The following is a 14,586-nucleotide window of genomic DNA, read 5'->3' as shown; positions in this document are numbered from 1 at the left end:
GAAGTGGGTCATCAAGAGTGAAGGATAACAGATGGACAGAGTCCATGCTTCATTGGTGCCCACATCATGATAAAGGACATTGGAATTAAAGTCCCTTTGGAAGACTTAGGGGAGGATTAGATAAGAGTCTCACAGCTGCCTCATCTATAAAATGTGGAAACACCCTCTGAAGGTCTTCTAAGTTGAGACAGGAACACATATATTTAGAGCAGCTTAACTGAAACCAGTTGAGGAATGGTTAGAATGACCTACTGAAGGCTCTTTGCCTCTATAGGTTGCTGCTCTGGTCCTCAGAGAGGAATCACTCTCTTGCTTCCTCCTGATTCCATTTGTCTCCTCACCCTTATCTCCCCTTGCCCCTGAACAGGAATTCTGTATGTCAATGGGAGCCTGGACTTTGAAACTGGTCAAGAGTACTACCTGTCTATCGAGTGCATCCGAAAGAGATCCCCCTCCCTCAATGATGGGACCATGATTGTAGTCAACATTACTGATGTCAATGATCATCCGCCCAAGTTTCCTCAGGATCTTTATAGTGTAGAGGTTAAGGAAGATGTTGCTGTGGGAGAGACCATCCTCACGGTAAGCCCAACCTTACCCTCTACTCCTGACCTTTGACCATAGGCTTGGAGCCAGATTCCTTCCTTGTCTCAGTCATTCACACCTCTAGGTAGATTAGCAGATCAAAAGACAAGAATGGCCTGAGGAAAAAAGTCAGAAGACCTGTCAGCTTTGATTAGGAGAAGGTAGATGGCACTGGTATGAGTGGCAGATCTCAGTGTCTTTGGCCAATGCCTGACACTTGTGATACCACAAGGTCTGGTACTTTCTTTGCACTGACCCTGCCAACACCAACTTGACTCTGTAGTCCAAAACACCAAGAAGTGAGCTAAGAGATGAAGAGTGGTGATGCTCTGTGGGGCAAAGAGAAAAAAGGAGAGGTAAACAAAGAAGGGTGGTGGCCCCTTCCCTTACTCTGGGCAGAAACAAGGGACCCTAGGCAAGTCACAACCTCTCTCATCCCCAGTTTCCTCATCTATTACAAACACGTCAACCTCATAGCATTGTTTTATCAAAGGAGATGACATATGTAAAGCATTTTGTAACGCTTAAGGTGCTATACAAATGCTAGTCACTATGAGATTATTTGTATGCATTATTGCATGACTTGTAATTAGTGTTATCAAGCTGTACTTGCACATACACAATAGCTTCCAGCATCCAGAAGAAGCAAGTGGGAGTAAAGCTTCATAACGTAATAATAATTTTTAAAAGTGATTTATTATTTATAAAACATTTCATCACAATACCCCATTAGGGCAATTAGTATTCCCACTTTACAGATAAAGCAACTGGGGCTGCAGGTTAAATGTGACTTGCCCATAGTCAAATGGCCAGCAAGATCTAGGACTTGAACCCAGGCCTTTTGTCTCACTGTCCAGTGGTCTCTTCCTACTGTACCAAGGCTATGTTATCCAGTAGTTTCAGTGCCTAGAGACTACAAAAAGCACTTTTCAATTATGTTTAAAAAATTGTATCATATAAACATCAGGTCTTGAAAGTGTGTGTGTTTGAACACATGGAGTCAGACTAAGAATAGTATATATAAAAAATCTGTCATTTTCATTTTCATAAAGAGAAATAAATTGATACTGTATTAACTGTTTTCTTTAATAAATGTTTTATTCATGCTTTTTAAACATTGATGGCATGTCCTATTTACTGCCTCTCCTCCCAATAAAACTCTCCCTTATAACCAAAGACTCGAGCTTAGTCCAGCCCTGAGCTGCACCATGCTGGGAAGACTCACGTGGTTTTGTAGGCTGGGGCTGACTCGGGCTCATTTAGTACTTCAGGTTCAGGACTGGAATAAAATGAGCCATTTGTAGACCATGTGACCGGTAACAGAAGGGTGCTTATTTAGCCCCAGAGTGGAGAGGATCTCTAACAAGGATATCACGCTGGTTTGAGTAAACTTAGCCCTACTCGTCTCCATATGGAAACTTGTTTGGTTAGAAAATTGCATTGACTCCCACAGCCATGAAACATCCATCAGATATGAAGGACATTAGTTCCTCTGGGACTGGCCTTTTAAATTGCCCTTGTGATTGGGAAGTCATGTCAAAGGCTTGAGCTTTAGAACACTGAACCAATCAAGTTTCCGCAATAGCTTTCTTGCCTTTTAAGGAAAAACTAGCCCAGTTCCCATGGCAGGCTTGGGAAAGGGAAAAGGAAAGGAATAAGAATTCATACAGTGCTTACTATCTGCCAGGAACTCTAAGTGCCTTACAAATATTCTTTTATTCTATCATCACAACTCTATGAGGTAAGTGCTGTTATGATCCCTATTTTATAGCTGAGGAAACTGAGGAAATAAAAAGTGGTCAGTCTCTTCCCTCCCAGAAAGTCATTTCCCTCTTACAGGTATCAGCTACTGATGGGGATGGGCCCCTAAACAGTGCCATTACCTACAGCCTGGTGGCAGGGGACCAATTGGGCCACTTCACCATTCATCCTAAGAAGGGAGAACTCCAAATTGCCAAGCATCTGGACTGGGAGGAGGTGAGTTCTGTGGTAGAACAGATCCCTTGGGAAAATTGAAAATGAGGAATTAATATCACACATCGTGGGCTGGGACATAAAAGTATCTGGATCAAGGACAATGCCCTTGCTCCTTGAACAGAGGGTAACTCATTGTCAATTCATCATTCCTCTTAGGAATGCTAATGTGGATGCCAGGGGATAGAATGAATGACCTCTATGGAGCTCGGTCCTTTGGTGGAATAAACAAATGCTCCTGATGAAGCCCCACATGCTAGGTGCTCTGGGTTTCAGTTCTAGGAGTCCACCCAGCATTAAACTCCCAGAAACTGGTTCCCACTGTAGATAGTTGTATCCTTAAAAAAGAGAGAGAGCACTTAGCAAGCATCCTGCAACCCTGCTAATATCCCCTACTCCATACCTGCATTGGGCTAGACTTCTAGCTACTTCTTGACACTTCGAGCCACAGACAGCGGGCAGCCGGCACTGTACCAGGATGTGGAAGTGGATGTGCAGGTGGCTGATGTCAATGATAACCCCCCGCGCTTCTTCCAGCTCAACTATAGCATCGTAGTCCAGGTAAGGATGAGCTTCCGAGTTACCCTGAGCCCATGACCCCACCTACCTCATCTCCTGGTAGAATCACAGAATCTCAGACCTGAAAGGTTTCTCTGAAATCATCTTTTCTAACCATTCCTTTCCTGAAGCAGGAATCAACCCCTTATAGTATCTCCAATATGTCCCAGCCCTGCTATAAAGACCTCCAGAAGTGGGAGTTTACTACTGGTTCCCAATATCATAGTAAAGTGCATGCCTCTTTTGGACAAATCTCATTATTAGTACCTGAAGCCAAATTCTGTCTCCCTCATTCTTCTCCGTTGCTCTGACTTCTTGCCTTCTGGGCTCAGAATAAGTGAAATCCATCCTCTACCTGACAGGTCTTCAGATAACTGAAGACAGGGATGGTGTTCTTCTTAAGTTTTCTCCTCTTAAGGCTGAACACATTCACTTCCTTCATCTGATAGGTGTCACATCCCTTTATCATGCTAGCCACTCTTCTCTTGATGTATCCCAGTCTGCCAGTGAAATGTGGTCCTCAGAACTGGATGCAATCATCCAGACATGGCCTGCCTAGAGGTTTTTGTCATTCATTAGTTTCAGTTGTATAATTCCTTGTGACTCTGTTTAGGGTTTTCTTGGCAAAGATACTGGAGCCATTTGCCATTTCCTTCTCCAGCTCATCTTGTAGATAAGGAACTGAAACAAACACAGTTAAGTGACTTGCCCAGGGTCACACAGCTAGTAAGTGTCTGAGGCCAAATTTGAACTCAGGAAGATGAATTTTTCTGACTCCAGGTCCATTGAGCCACCCAGCTGCTCAGATACAGTAGGGTAGCAATCATAGGATTTAGACTTGGAAGAGACCTTAGGTATCATCCTAGTCAACCCCATCATTCTATAGATGAACAAGAAAGACCCAGAAAGAATGTCATGTGTGAATGGCACACATTCAGACAGTAGTAGAGCTAGAATTCAAACCCAGGTCTTCTGATTCCAAAGCCAGTGCTTTCTACGATCTTTATAGTTTAGAAATTGACTTATTCATGATAGCCCAGCAAGGGTGGGGGTGGGGAGCTACATAAATATTTATGTAGCACTCTGAGGTTTACAAAGAGATTTATAAATATTATCTCATTTGATCCTTGCAGTAATCTTGTGCTATTATTATTTCCATTGTATAGATGAGGAAACTAAGGTTGAGAGAAGCTAAGTGTCTTGCCCAGGGTCACATAGCTAGTGAGTATCCGAGGCAACATTTGAATGCAGGTCTTCCCAACCCAAAGTCCAGCACTCTGTGTGCTAGCTGCTATCACCTTCCTTTTGCAGATGAGGAAACAGACTCAGAAAATGAAGAGAATTCACAGGATCACACAGCTAGAAAGGGTCAAAGCCAGAACTTGAATCGAAATCTTTTGACCTGAAGTCAATTATGTTTTCTACTACACCTGTAGTTGGGGTAGAGTCAGGAGTTTGCTCCTCCTACCAGAGGTTCCAGCTATATGGTACCTATCAGTTTAGGAGGATTGTGATTTTTCTGTGTTGTGAATTCCTATGGGCAACATATCTGCCTTTTAAGGCACTGTGACATGTGGATTGGTCCAATAATGGGACTTCTCAGTTAATGCAATGACTTTAGTTACTGTAGCAGCTTTATGCCTGTAGGGAAAACTTTTATACGTGGCTTTTTGATCCCTTGAACCACCTTACTTATCTTATGTAATTACTATGTAATAACTCATACATGTAATTACTATGTAATAACTCATACTCATAATAACTAGCCATGAGACCATCTCTGGGTTTCAGTTTTCTTATCTATAAAATGGGGATAAAAATCCCTGCTGTGCCTACCTCAAAGACTTAAGAACTAAGATGGTGATCAAATGAAATAATGAATGTGAAAGTACTTTGTAAAATACTCTATAAAGAAGTAGGGTAGGACAGTGACCAAGGAAATGAGACTTGGATTGAAGTGTCAACATCCCCTTTCCACCTCAACCCCCAATTACTCATTGTATGACCTCCCTTCTCTGGGCCTTACTTGTAAAATGAGTGAGCAGACACTTTACCTTTTAAGGCACCTTCAAGTTTCTATGATACATATTAATTATCATTATTTAGTATTTATTATTATATAGTATTATTAATTATTACTTCTATTGATTGTTCTTTGAGAATATAATGATTAAGTCCCCAATTATCCTTATGCCTTACATTTCCAAATCTCCCCAGTAGCATGAGCTGTACAATAGGCACCCCATAATAGTAGCTGATTGTATTTGACATTATTTTATTTAAAAATATTCTTTGAGCTTCTAAGAATCAAAAACTCAGTGTCCCTTTCAGGATCCTTACAATGGGAGCAGTCAGGAGGTAGGGCTTAGTGTCCAAAGGTGGAAACTGAGGCTCAAAAAGGACAAGGCAGTCCCCCATTCTCTTAATTGTACGTCTCCTACTATCTCAGGAAAATGCTGCACTTGGCAGCAGAGTTCTGGAGCTGATCCTGAGTGACCGAGACTCCCCAAAGAATGGGCCACCATACTCATTCCGTATCATCGAGGGCAATGACGGTTCTGCCTTCCGGATCACAGAGGATGGTTGGCTAGTGACAGCAGCAGCTTTGAACCGAAGATTCAAAGAGCAGTATCTGCTTCAGATCCAGGTAAAAATCTCCTTAGTGCTGTGTGTGTGTGTGTGTGTGTGTGTGTGTGTGTGTGTGTGTGTGTGTGTGTGTGTGTGAGAGAGAGAGAGAGAGAGAGAGAGAGAGAGAGAGAGAGAGAGAGAGAGAGAGAGAGAGAGAAAGAATAGTCCCTATTGTTTCCTAATGTCCAGTGGAGCCCATTCCTCTTTTGAACAGATTTAATTGTTAATATATGAAGTCTGTCTCCTTGCATTCTCTCCCATGATTCTACTTTTTGCCTTCTGTGGTCAGAATGAATGAAATCCCTCCTCATGACAGGTCTTCAGGTAACTGAAGATAGGGATTTGTTCCCCTTAAGTTTTGTCTTCTCAAGGCTAAGCATTCTCAAAGTTCCTTCAGCCGATCCTCACAGAGTGTGGTGTCACATCTCTCCATCATCCCAGTCACTTTCCTCTTGACACATCCCTGTTTGTCAATAAAATGTGGTCCTCACAACTGGATACAGTCATCCAGATATGGCCTGCCCAGGTGTAGTAGGGTAACAATCATAGGATTTAAACTTGGAAGAGACCTTAGGTATCATCTAGGCCAACCCTATTATCTTGGAGTTTCCAATCCAGTAATGGGATACGACATACATAGAAACTATATTTTAATGTCAGTACTTACAGGTTTCTCTGTGAGTTCGTTGATGTAGGTATACCATGCCAGATCACAACTCCTTTGCAACTTAGTGAATGGTGTTCAAGAGCTGCTGGGGCTGAAAATCTTGCTATTCTGTAGCCAGTCTGGTGATGAGACTCTAAACTTAAGCTGGACTAAGAAAACAAACGTGTAGTCAGTCAACAGACTCATACCCAAAGCTTTTCCAGCTTAACTTCCATAGCTTGCACTGACAGCATAACCTTTGAGAAACCACAGTTATCTTCATAGGATAAGACATCAGAAGAGGATTTTTAGTTTTGGCTGTTAAAAAAAAAGGATATTTATTAAAAAGATATAGCAAGGACAGAAATGCAAACATTTCATTCTCAAAGCATCTCAGTCCCTGTGAAGAATAGGCAGCTATTTTAAAATAGTTGCTATCAAACATTCACTCTCCACCCCCTAGGTCACTTCTGGATGATGCTTTTTATCAGATGCTAAGGAAAAGCTGCTTCCTCTTGTGGAACCTGGTGTCTTGGCTGTGGGGTCTGTCAAATGCCAGACTATGTCTTTGGGGTTATGCTGGCAGTGGCTACTCTGTCCAGTTTGTAGACCTCTAGTCAGCCTTTCAAATCTCACAAGACCATTCTCTTTCCAATACTCCACTCAAGGGTAGGAAAGAATAGACACCACACGGAGAGAAGCAAAAGTAGGTCCATGTACTCAAGAACCCAAGGTCCCTCCCTCTCCTAGAGGTCTATAATCGCTCTTCTTTTCTTTGGACACAAGAGGAGAAAGCCAGACAAGGACTTGAGTGAAGACACAAGTAAACCTAATATATATTCCTACATGATACATTCATTTGAGAGGTACAAAATAAAGGGTTATCAGAAACTTAAATATGAAAGTCATCATGGATCAGGGGAATCAGGGTGAGGGGGCTTTGTGAAAGGAGGTGGCATTTGAGTTGAGCTTTAAAGAACTGGTAGGAATTCAACAAAAGAACAGGGACAGGGAAGAAGCTCCTGGTTTAGGGAGCAGCTTGAGCAAAAAAGTGTAGAGGTGGGAAAGAGCCAGATGGTCAGCGGACAGAGAGTAGTTTGGTTTGAAGGTACAATGTTTGGAGGGGAAAATATGAGACAACGCTATGAGAGAGGGTGGCTCTCGATTGTGAAGGTCTTCCAATGCAAGGCAAAGCAGTTTGAGAGCTTTTATTTGGTAAGATTAGGAAGCCACTGAATTTTTTTGAGCCAAGAAGTTACTCAATTTAGATTAATTTGATGTGCAGTGAAATAAATTGGAGTGGAGAGAGTGGGGAAATTAGAAAGACTAGGTAACAACAATGTAAGGAAAAACAATTGTGAAAGACATAAAAACTTTGATCGATGCAATGATCATCCCCTACTCCAGAAGAGTGATGATGAAGCATGCTCCCCATCTCCAAACACAGGGTTGTTGGATTCAAGGTCCACCCTGAGAAATAAAATTTAGGCCATAGCAAATATGTGGATTGGGAAGAGAGCTAGAGATAGTGATGTCTCCTCTCCTTCCCCCCTCCAAAAAAAGCAAAAGGGTTATTGAAGCATTTTAGAAAACACACAGAAGAGAATAGAAGGAACATAGGTACACAGGACAGCTTTGAAAGTAGTTTGTTAAATGAACACTCAAAAAAATTAAGTTGCATATAATAAGTAATCCTCTTTTTCTGTTTGTCTTTGCATAGGAAAATGTTCCTTTTTATTATTCATTAAATTCAGAATAAAGAATTTATGGAGTAAAAAAATGTTAGGAGTCTAATGCAATTGTTCAGGAGGAGATGGATTCTAGAGATGATGTATGTCTAGAAATGACTGACTTTGGTAACTGACAGCATATGATAAAGGAAAAAGAAGAGACAAAGACAACCCAAGGTTATGAACTGGGAAAGTGATGAATGGATGCTACACTTATAGTAAAGTTAGAATCAAGGGCAGATTTCAAAGGGGAGGGAGTAAGCAGATTGCTAGACATTGAACTGAAGTACTGGTGAAATATGCAAGTGGGTATGACCAGTAGGGGACTGGAGATGTAGGTCCTGAACTGAGAAAGAGAGGTCAGAGTCAGGGAGTATAGATGTTATGAGTCACTTGCACAACAGTGGTAGTTGAATCTGTGCGTGGTAGTGGATGAAGGGAGGTCAAGGAAGCAAAAGATTCTAGTGTAGTAACTAGAGAGGTCCCAAAGGTTGACCCAAAGAAGAGGATTATGGGGTCAAGATTGCATATAGAAGAGAGAAAATGTAGAGATAAAAGGGCCAAAGACAGAATCTTGAGAAGTACTCACATTAAAATATTAAGAATAGAACAGAAGGAGCCAAGAAAATTCAAGGAGCATTTAGGAGGAGTAAGTAGAGTGTCTCTGAAGTCATGAGAGAAGTCGATGGGAGAGAGTGATCAACAATATCTGGCACTAGTGATGGGCATCTGATGAAAGAGAGCCAAGTTATAAGAACTAAGGTGAATGACTGGGTGGTATGGAAGTAGAGGCACAGATAACATTTTCAGGAAGGATAGCAGTAAAGGTAAAGTGGGAGATAGTACAGTAGTTACATGGAACAGAAAGGTTAAGGGGAGGCCTTTTTGAATGAGGATTTGTGAGCAGAAGAAGAGAAATTGGATGGTGGCATGTGAAGAGGAGGATACTCAGAAATGTAGTAGCTACTGAAACTGGGTGGACCATATGGCCAAGATCGAATAGGGAGATAAGTGAAATCAGAGCTGTCAAGATGAACTGAAAGGAATGAAAGTGATAAGGGTGAGATATAGGTTAATTGGATCAGTGAGAGAATGGGTGAAGTAGATGGATAGAGAGGAAACTGTGGCCAGAGAACAGAACTTCAAAGTTCTGGATCTGGGAAGAGGCATGTACAGTTCTAAGAGATGGTGAGATTAAAGGTGGGTGCATGCTGGGACATTGAAGACATGGATGAAAAAGGAAGTCATCTCAGTAGAAGACTTTGAGGGATAGCATGAGAGCAGGGACTTTGTGTCTTTGCCAGCATAGAACAAAAGTACTTGAATGTTCAGGAAGCATTGGCTGTTTTCTTGAAATAGTCAATAAAATTTTATTCATCTGTTTTCTATTTATGTCACTTACACTTCCCAATGTATCCCTTGTAACAAAGAATGAGAAAAGAAAGAAAAAAAAAAGAACTCCAACAGTTCAGCAAAATGAACCAACACTTCAGAAAAGTCTGATATTCTGCAGTGTTGCATACCCATAGTTTCCCACCTCTCCAAAGAAAGGAGAAAGCTCCCATATTATGTCTCCTTTTTGGACCAATTTGGCCTTTTAACAGCATTCAATTTCAGTTGTTTTGCTGTTCTTTCCATTTACATCATTGTAGACATCGTGCATATTGTTTACTTGGCTCTGATTATATCACTTTGCATCGTTTTATATGTCTTCCCATGCTTCTCTGAATCCATTGTATCCATCAGATTCATTCCTAATGAGTGTGGTTGGTCTTCCTTGACAGGTATCAGACAGTGGAGTTCCTCCCCTTTCTTCTTCAGCTTTTGTCAATGCCCAAGTCACAGAGCAGAGCCAGTACCCGCCTTCTGCCCTCCCTCTAGAGATCTTCATCACCACAGAGGAGCAGACATTTCAGGGAGGCGTGGTAGGGAAGATCCATGCCACTGACCGGGATCCCCATGACACTCTAACATATAGGCTAACAGAGAAAAAGCCCACCCGTGGCTACTTTTCAGTGGGTATTGCCGACGGCAAGATCATTGCCAATGAGGGGCTGCCCCATGGCCACTACATCCTCAACATCAATGTCAGTGATGGGACCTTTGTGGCTTTGGCAGGAGTCCATGTCCATGTGTGGCATGCAGCCCCAGAAGCCCAGGCACATACTGTCCTACTGCAGTTTCGCCATCTTTCTCCAGAGGAGTTTGTGGGTGACCACTGGCGCAACCTCCAGAGGTTCCTGGGCAGTGCCCTGGGTTTTGAGCGTCAGCACATTTACCCTGTGAGCCTGCAACCTGCAGAAGAGGCAGTGGGAATAGACCTCCTCCTTGCCTTTGAGGATGCCCTTGGCTCTTTTCATGAGCCCCGAAGCCTGGCAGACTCCATTGCCCGCCGAGCCAGAGAGATGGAGCACTCCGTGGGAATTCACATGACCAAAGCTGCTCCTGTGGTGCTATGCCAGGGCCCAGGCTGCCAGGAACACAGCTGCACAGAGACTCTTCAACTGGACTCAGGAGCCGTGTCTACCTACAGCACAGCCAGGATTAGTATATTGACCCCTAAGTACAGCCTGAAACTGAACTGCTCTTGCAATGGTGAGAGAGCCTCCTTGTCCTTGGGGCAAGACTGGGGCTGGCCTAATTTCTCAGGATTAAGTCCCAGACAGTCATTAATCTTAATTCCATTACATCCCAGGTTGTTGCACCTGCATTGTAGCAGTTAGACTAGTGTGGATTGAATTGAATCAATTTTAACTAGATATTACATATTAAGTACTGAGCTGGATACTAGAAGGGATACAAAATTTAGAGTCCCTGTCCTAATGTAAGCTTCAGTTCTGGTTGGTGGATCTGATATATATATACCAAGATGATGATAAAACAAGTATATCAGAAAAGTGCAAAACACAGCACTATGCCAGGCCTAGGCTAAGAAGGGAAAAATTGTTACCATTGGGGAGAATCAGAAAAGGCTATTTTGGTAAAGACAGGCTTTTAAGGGTGGCTAGAAAGTGAAAAAGCAAAGAATGGGATGGAGGGCATTTCAGGTAGCAGGAACAGTGGGAACAAAAGCATGAATACAGGAAACTTTGGGGATGTATACAGAGTGTGACAATCTGGTACTTTAATGAAACTGCGCTCACCAAGATTGCCAATAGTTTCTTACCGGCTCAAGCCCATGGCCTTTCATCAGTCTCTATTGCTCTTGACTTCCCTGAAACTTTTGACATTGTCACCTACCCCTTCCTTGATACTCTTCCCTACCCCCACCCTTGCCTTAGCTTCCATGACATTCCTCTCTCCTGGTTCCCCCTTCCCCTACTTCTTTGACCATTCCTCCTCGGTTTCCTTTGCTGAATCACCATCCATATCCTTGGATGTCTCCAAAGCTATGTCTCAGACCTACTATTTCTCACCTTTTTCCTTGTGATCTCATCTGCTCCCATGGATTCAATGATATCTGTGTGGACAACTTCCAAATCAATATATTCAGTCTTAATTTCTCTCCTGAACTGTAGTCTCCCATTACTAGCTAAAAGCCTTGCTGGATATCCCATTTGCTTCTCAAACTCAATGTGTCCAAAAGTGTCTGCATCCCCTCTATCTAGCATGGAGAGATATTGCAGGGATAGCATTGTTAACAAGACTGAATGGGGGCGGTGGGAAGGGGCTGTGAGAAGACAAAGGGGTCAACAATGACTCCAAGATTATAAGCATGGGTGGCTGGGAAGATGGCGATGACATAAGCAGAAACAGAGAAGTTAGGAAGAGGGAAAGATGAATAGTTCAATTTGGGACATGTTGTGTTTTAAGTGCCAATGGATTATCTGAGTGAAGATATCTATCTGGCAATTTAAAATATGGTACTGGAGCTCTGGAGAAAGGGTAAGGGTGGAGGTATAGCTTTCAGAATTATCTTTATATATATATATATATATATATATATATATATGAAAATGAATCCATGGGAGTGAGATCACTCAGGGAAAGAATGTAGAGAAAGAGAAGACCAAGGATAGAACACTGGAGATAACCCCTGTCTAAGGAGTTGGGGAGGAGATGAGGAACCAGGAAAGGAAACAGATGGAGCGGTCAGTATGGCAAGAGGAGAACCAAGAGAACATGATGTTTTTAGAAGAGGGGAAGGAAACTGGGTGCAATGCTACATAGAGGTCAGGAAGGATGAGGGCAAAGACAAAGTCTAATTGAGTTAGGAAGCAGGGTAATTGAGGATGAGGCTTCAGTTTTTGACATCAAGTTGGACAAAGAATAAAACTTGGCAAATAGCTCTCTCACTTTATAATCCTGAACAAGCAGCAAGCACAGGCATCACTTAGACCTGACTAGATGCAACTAGCCCTGCCCTCCAGCTTCATATTGCTTAAGCTCTATAGATCCTTTCTGCCAACCCTCATTGCTTTTCACATCAACATCTCTAAGATCTATTATCTCTGGAAGATGATAGAAAATAGATATGTGGAAACATTAAATAACTCTTTGAGGTTATTCTCAATAGAATCAGAAGTAAAAAGAAGCAGAATGATTAGTTCTGTGGTCACCTATTTGGCACAACAAATAACATCTAAAAGGGCAAAAAAAAAGATGGGGGCAGAAAATGTCTTTGGATTTGTTGATTAAGACACTGATGACGGCAATTTTAGTTCAGTGGTAATAATGGAAGCCAAATCGCAGGAGCCTGAGAAGAGATAGAGGGGTAAGGAAGAGGAAGGACCAAGTGTAGACACGTTTTTTTTTCTGTAGAAAAAGCCACAATTTAATGCCAGTATGGAATAGATACTTCTCTCTAACCATGGCCCCCAACTGACCCCCATCCCTGGTCCTGAAGACTTACTAAGAAATGCCCCTCATTGAGCCATGGTTTGTACCTTTGATTAACCCCAGCCCTACATATGTCTTAACTCTGGCCCCAGAGAAAGCCTTGAACTAGTAGGGGTCCCTACTTCCCTAAGGACAGAGAAGAAAAATTTCGATCTGACTAGGATTAAGGTAACAAAGCTTGTTGTTGCAGACACAGCTGCCAGGTTTGGCAGTCAGAGCTTGGTACGGTACCAACACCCTTTTGCCCAGGATTGGCGGATCCGTTTCCAGCTGAAAACCCAGCAGCCTCATGCTTCACTGCTCTTCCTCAACTGGTCCACAGTGGCATTCCTCGAGGTAGGGTTTGATCTTCTGCGGAGCAAGGGAAAGAGGGGCTGGTCTTGCCTGACTGTCTGTTTCCTGACAAAGAGATCCTTAAAAAGACTGTTAGAGCTGGACAGGGTATGAGAGTTAGAGGGTGTGAGGTGGAATGGAAATTCACTGTCATAAGTGGAAGGGACTCTTAGAAGAGCTAAAAGGTGACTCCAACATTATCTTGTTCCATCATCTTATAATGCGGAGAAGGAAACTGAAGCCCAGAGAAATTAAGTGACATGTTTAAGGGCCCCCAGAGAATGACAGAGCTAAGTCTTGAATAGAGATCTATCTCCTAGCCTAGAGTTCTCTGTGCTGTACCAGGACACCTACTCAGGAGAAATAAGTTAAGATAACTATTTTGTTGTTCTGCAGTTGTTTCAGTCATATCTGAACTCTTCATGACCCCATTTGGATTCTTCTTGGCAAAGATACTGGAGTGTTTGCCATTTCCTTCTCCAGTTCATTTTATAGATGAGGAAACTGAGGCAAACAAGGTTAAGTCACTTGCCCAGGGTCATACAGCTAGTAAGTGTCCTGAGGCTAGATTTGAACTGGGGTCTTCCTGATGCCAAGTCCAGCACTCCACCCACTGCACCACCTAGCTGCCCCTCACATACTTATGCCATATATAATTATTGACCCTGCACAGGGCACCTGGTGAGGTCCTAGGCATGTATCTGTGTTACATGGAATAGTAAACTTTGGTTTTACCTTTGAAGAACATATGGTCAGGGCTTGCCCTAAATAAACTGGTGAAGTTGACAGAATATATGTCCCCTACTGACCAACCTAGGTGCCAGAGCCCGTATCCAGACCTTCTGAACATCTTTTGTATTTTTCTCATTTATGCCCACGAAGCAAAGTATCTCACAGGGTTCTGGGTCCTGGACTCTCAGGATTCTTCAAGGTACCTAAAGCCAATTAACAGATTCATACAAAGTATTACTGCCTGATTGGAATAAAGCTCCTTGCCTCATGTTCACATTGTTTCTTACATTTCTTATTCGATATATTCTTGACCTCCTTCCTGGTGATCCAAATTCTATCCATCCTTCAAGGCACAGTTCCAGAACCACTTCCTCCAGGAAGACTTCCCAATCCAAGGGACACCCCCCACCCTCCCCTTCATCTCCTTGAATGTTCAACCTTAGCGTCTCTTCCTCTATTTCATGTCATTTTACCTAGCTCTCTCCTGGTGTCCAGTGTGACATTCTTGTCTCACCAGCAATGATGAAAGTTCCTGAAGACGCTCTCTCCTTCCATTGATAT

General features: G+C 42.6%; 1 protein-coding gene across 2 annotated transcripts in view; it reads left to right on the top strand.

The window, feature by feature from the left end:
• Positions 1–14,586, top strand: part of FAT2 (FAT atypical cadherin 2) — a 108,730-nt gene that overhangs the window by 84,704 nt on the left and 9,440 nt on the right. For both annotated transcript variants that reach the window (XM_072630769.1, XM_072630770.1), the window contains 6 exons: positions 368–582; positions 2,425–2,562; positions 2,977–3,120; positions 5,567–5,764; positions 9,906–10,716; positions 13,151–13,296. In XM_072630769.1, the coding sequence (XP_072486870.1) occupies positions 368–582; positions 2,425–2,562; positions 2,977–3,120; positions 5,567–5,764; positions 9,906–10,716; positions 13,151–13,296 (1,652 nt within the window). The remainder of the gene's footprint in view (positions 1–367; positions 583–2,424; positions 2,563–2,976; positions 3,121–5,566; positions 5,765–9,905; positions 10,717–13,150; positions 13,297–14,586) is intronic.

This window comes from Notamacropus eugenii, chromosome 1, assembly GCF_028372415.1.
Source record: "Notamacropus eugenii isolate mMacEug1 chromosome 1, mMacEug1.pri_v2, whole genome shotgun sequence".
In the NCBI taxonomy this organism is placed as follows: domain Eukaryota; kingdom Metazoa; phylum Chordata; class Mammalia; order Diprotodontia; family Macropodidae; genus Notamacropus; species Notamacropus eugenii.
The sequence above is the reverse complement of the archived record's forward strand: the minus strand, read 5'-3'. Positions and strand labels throughout refer to the sequence as shown.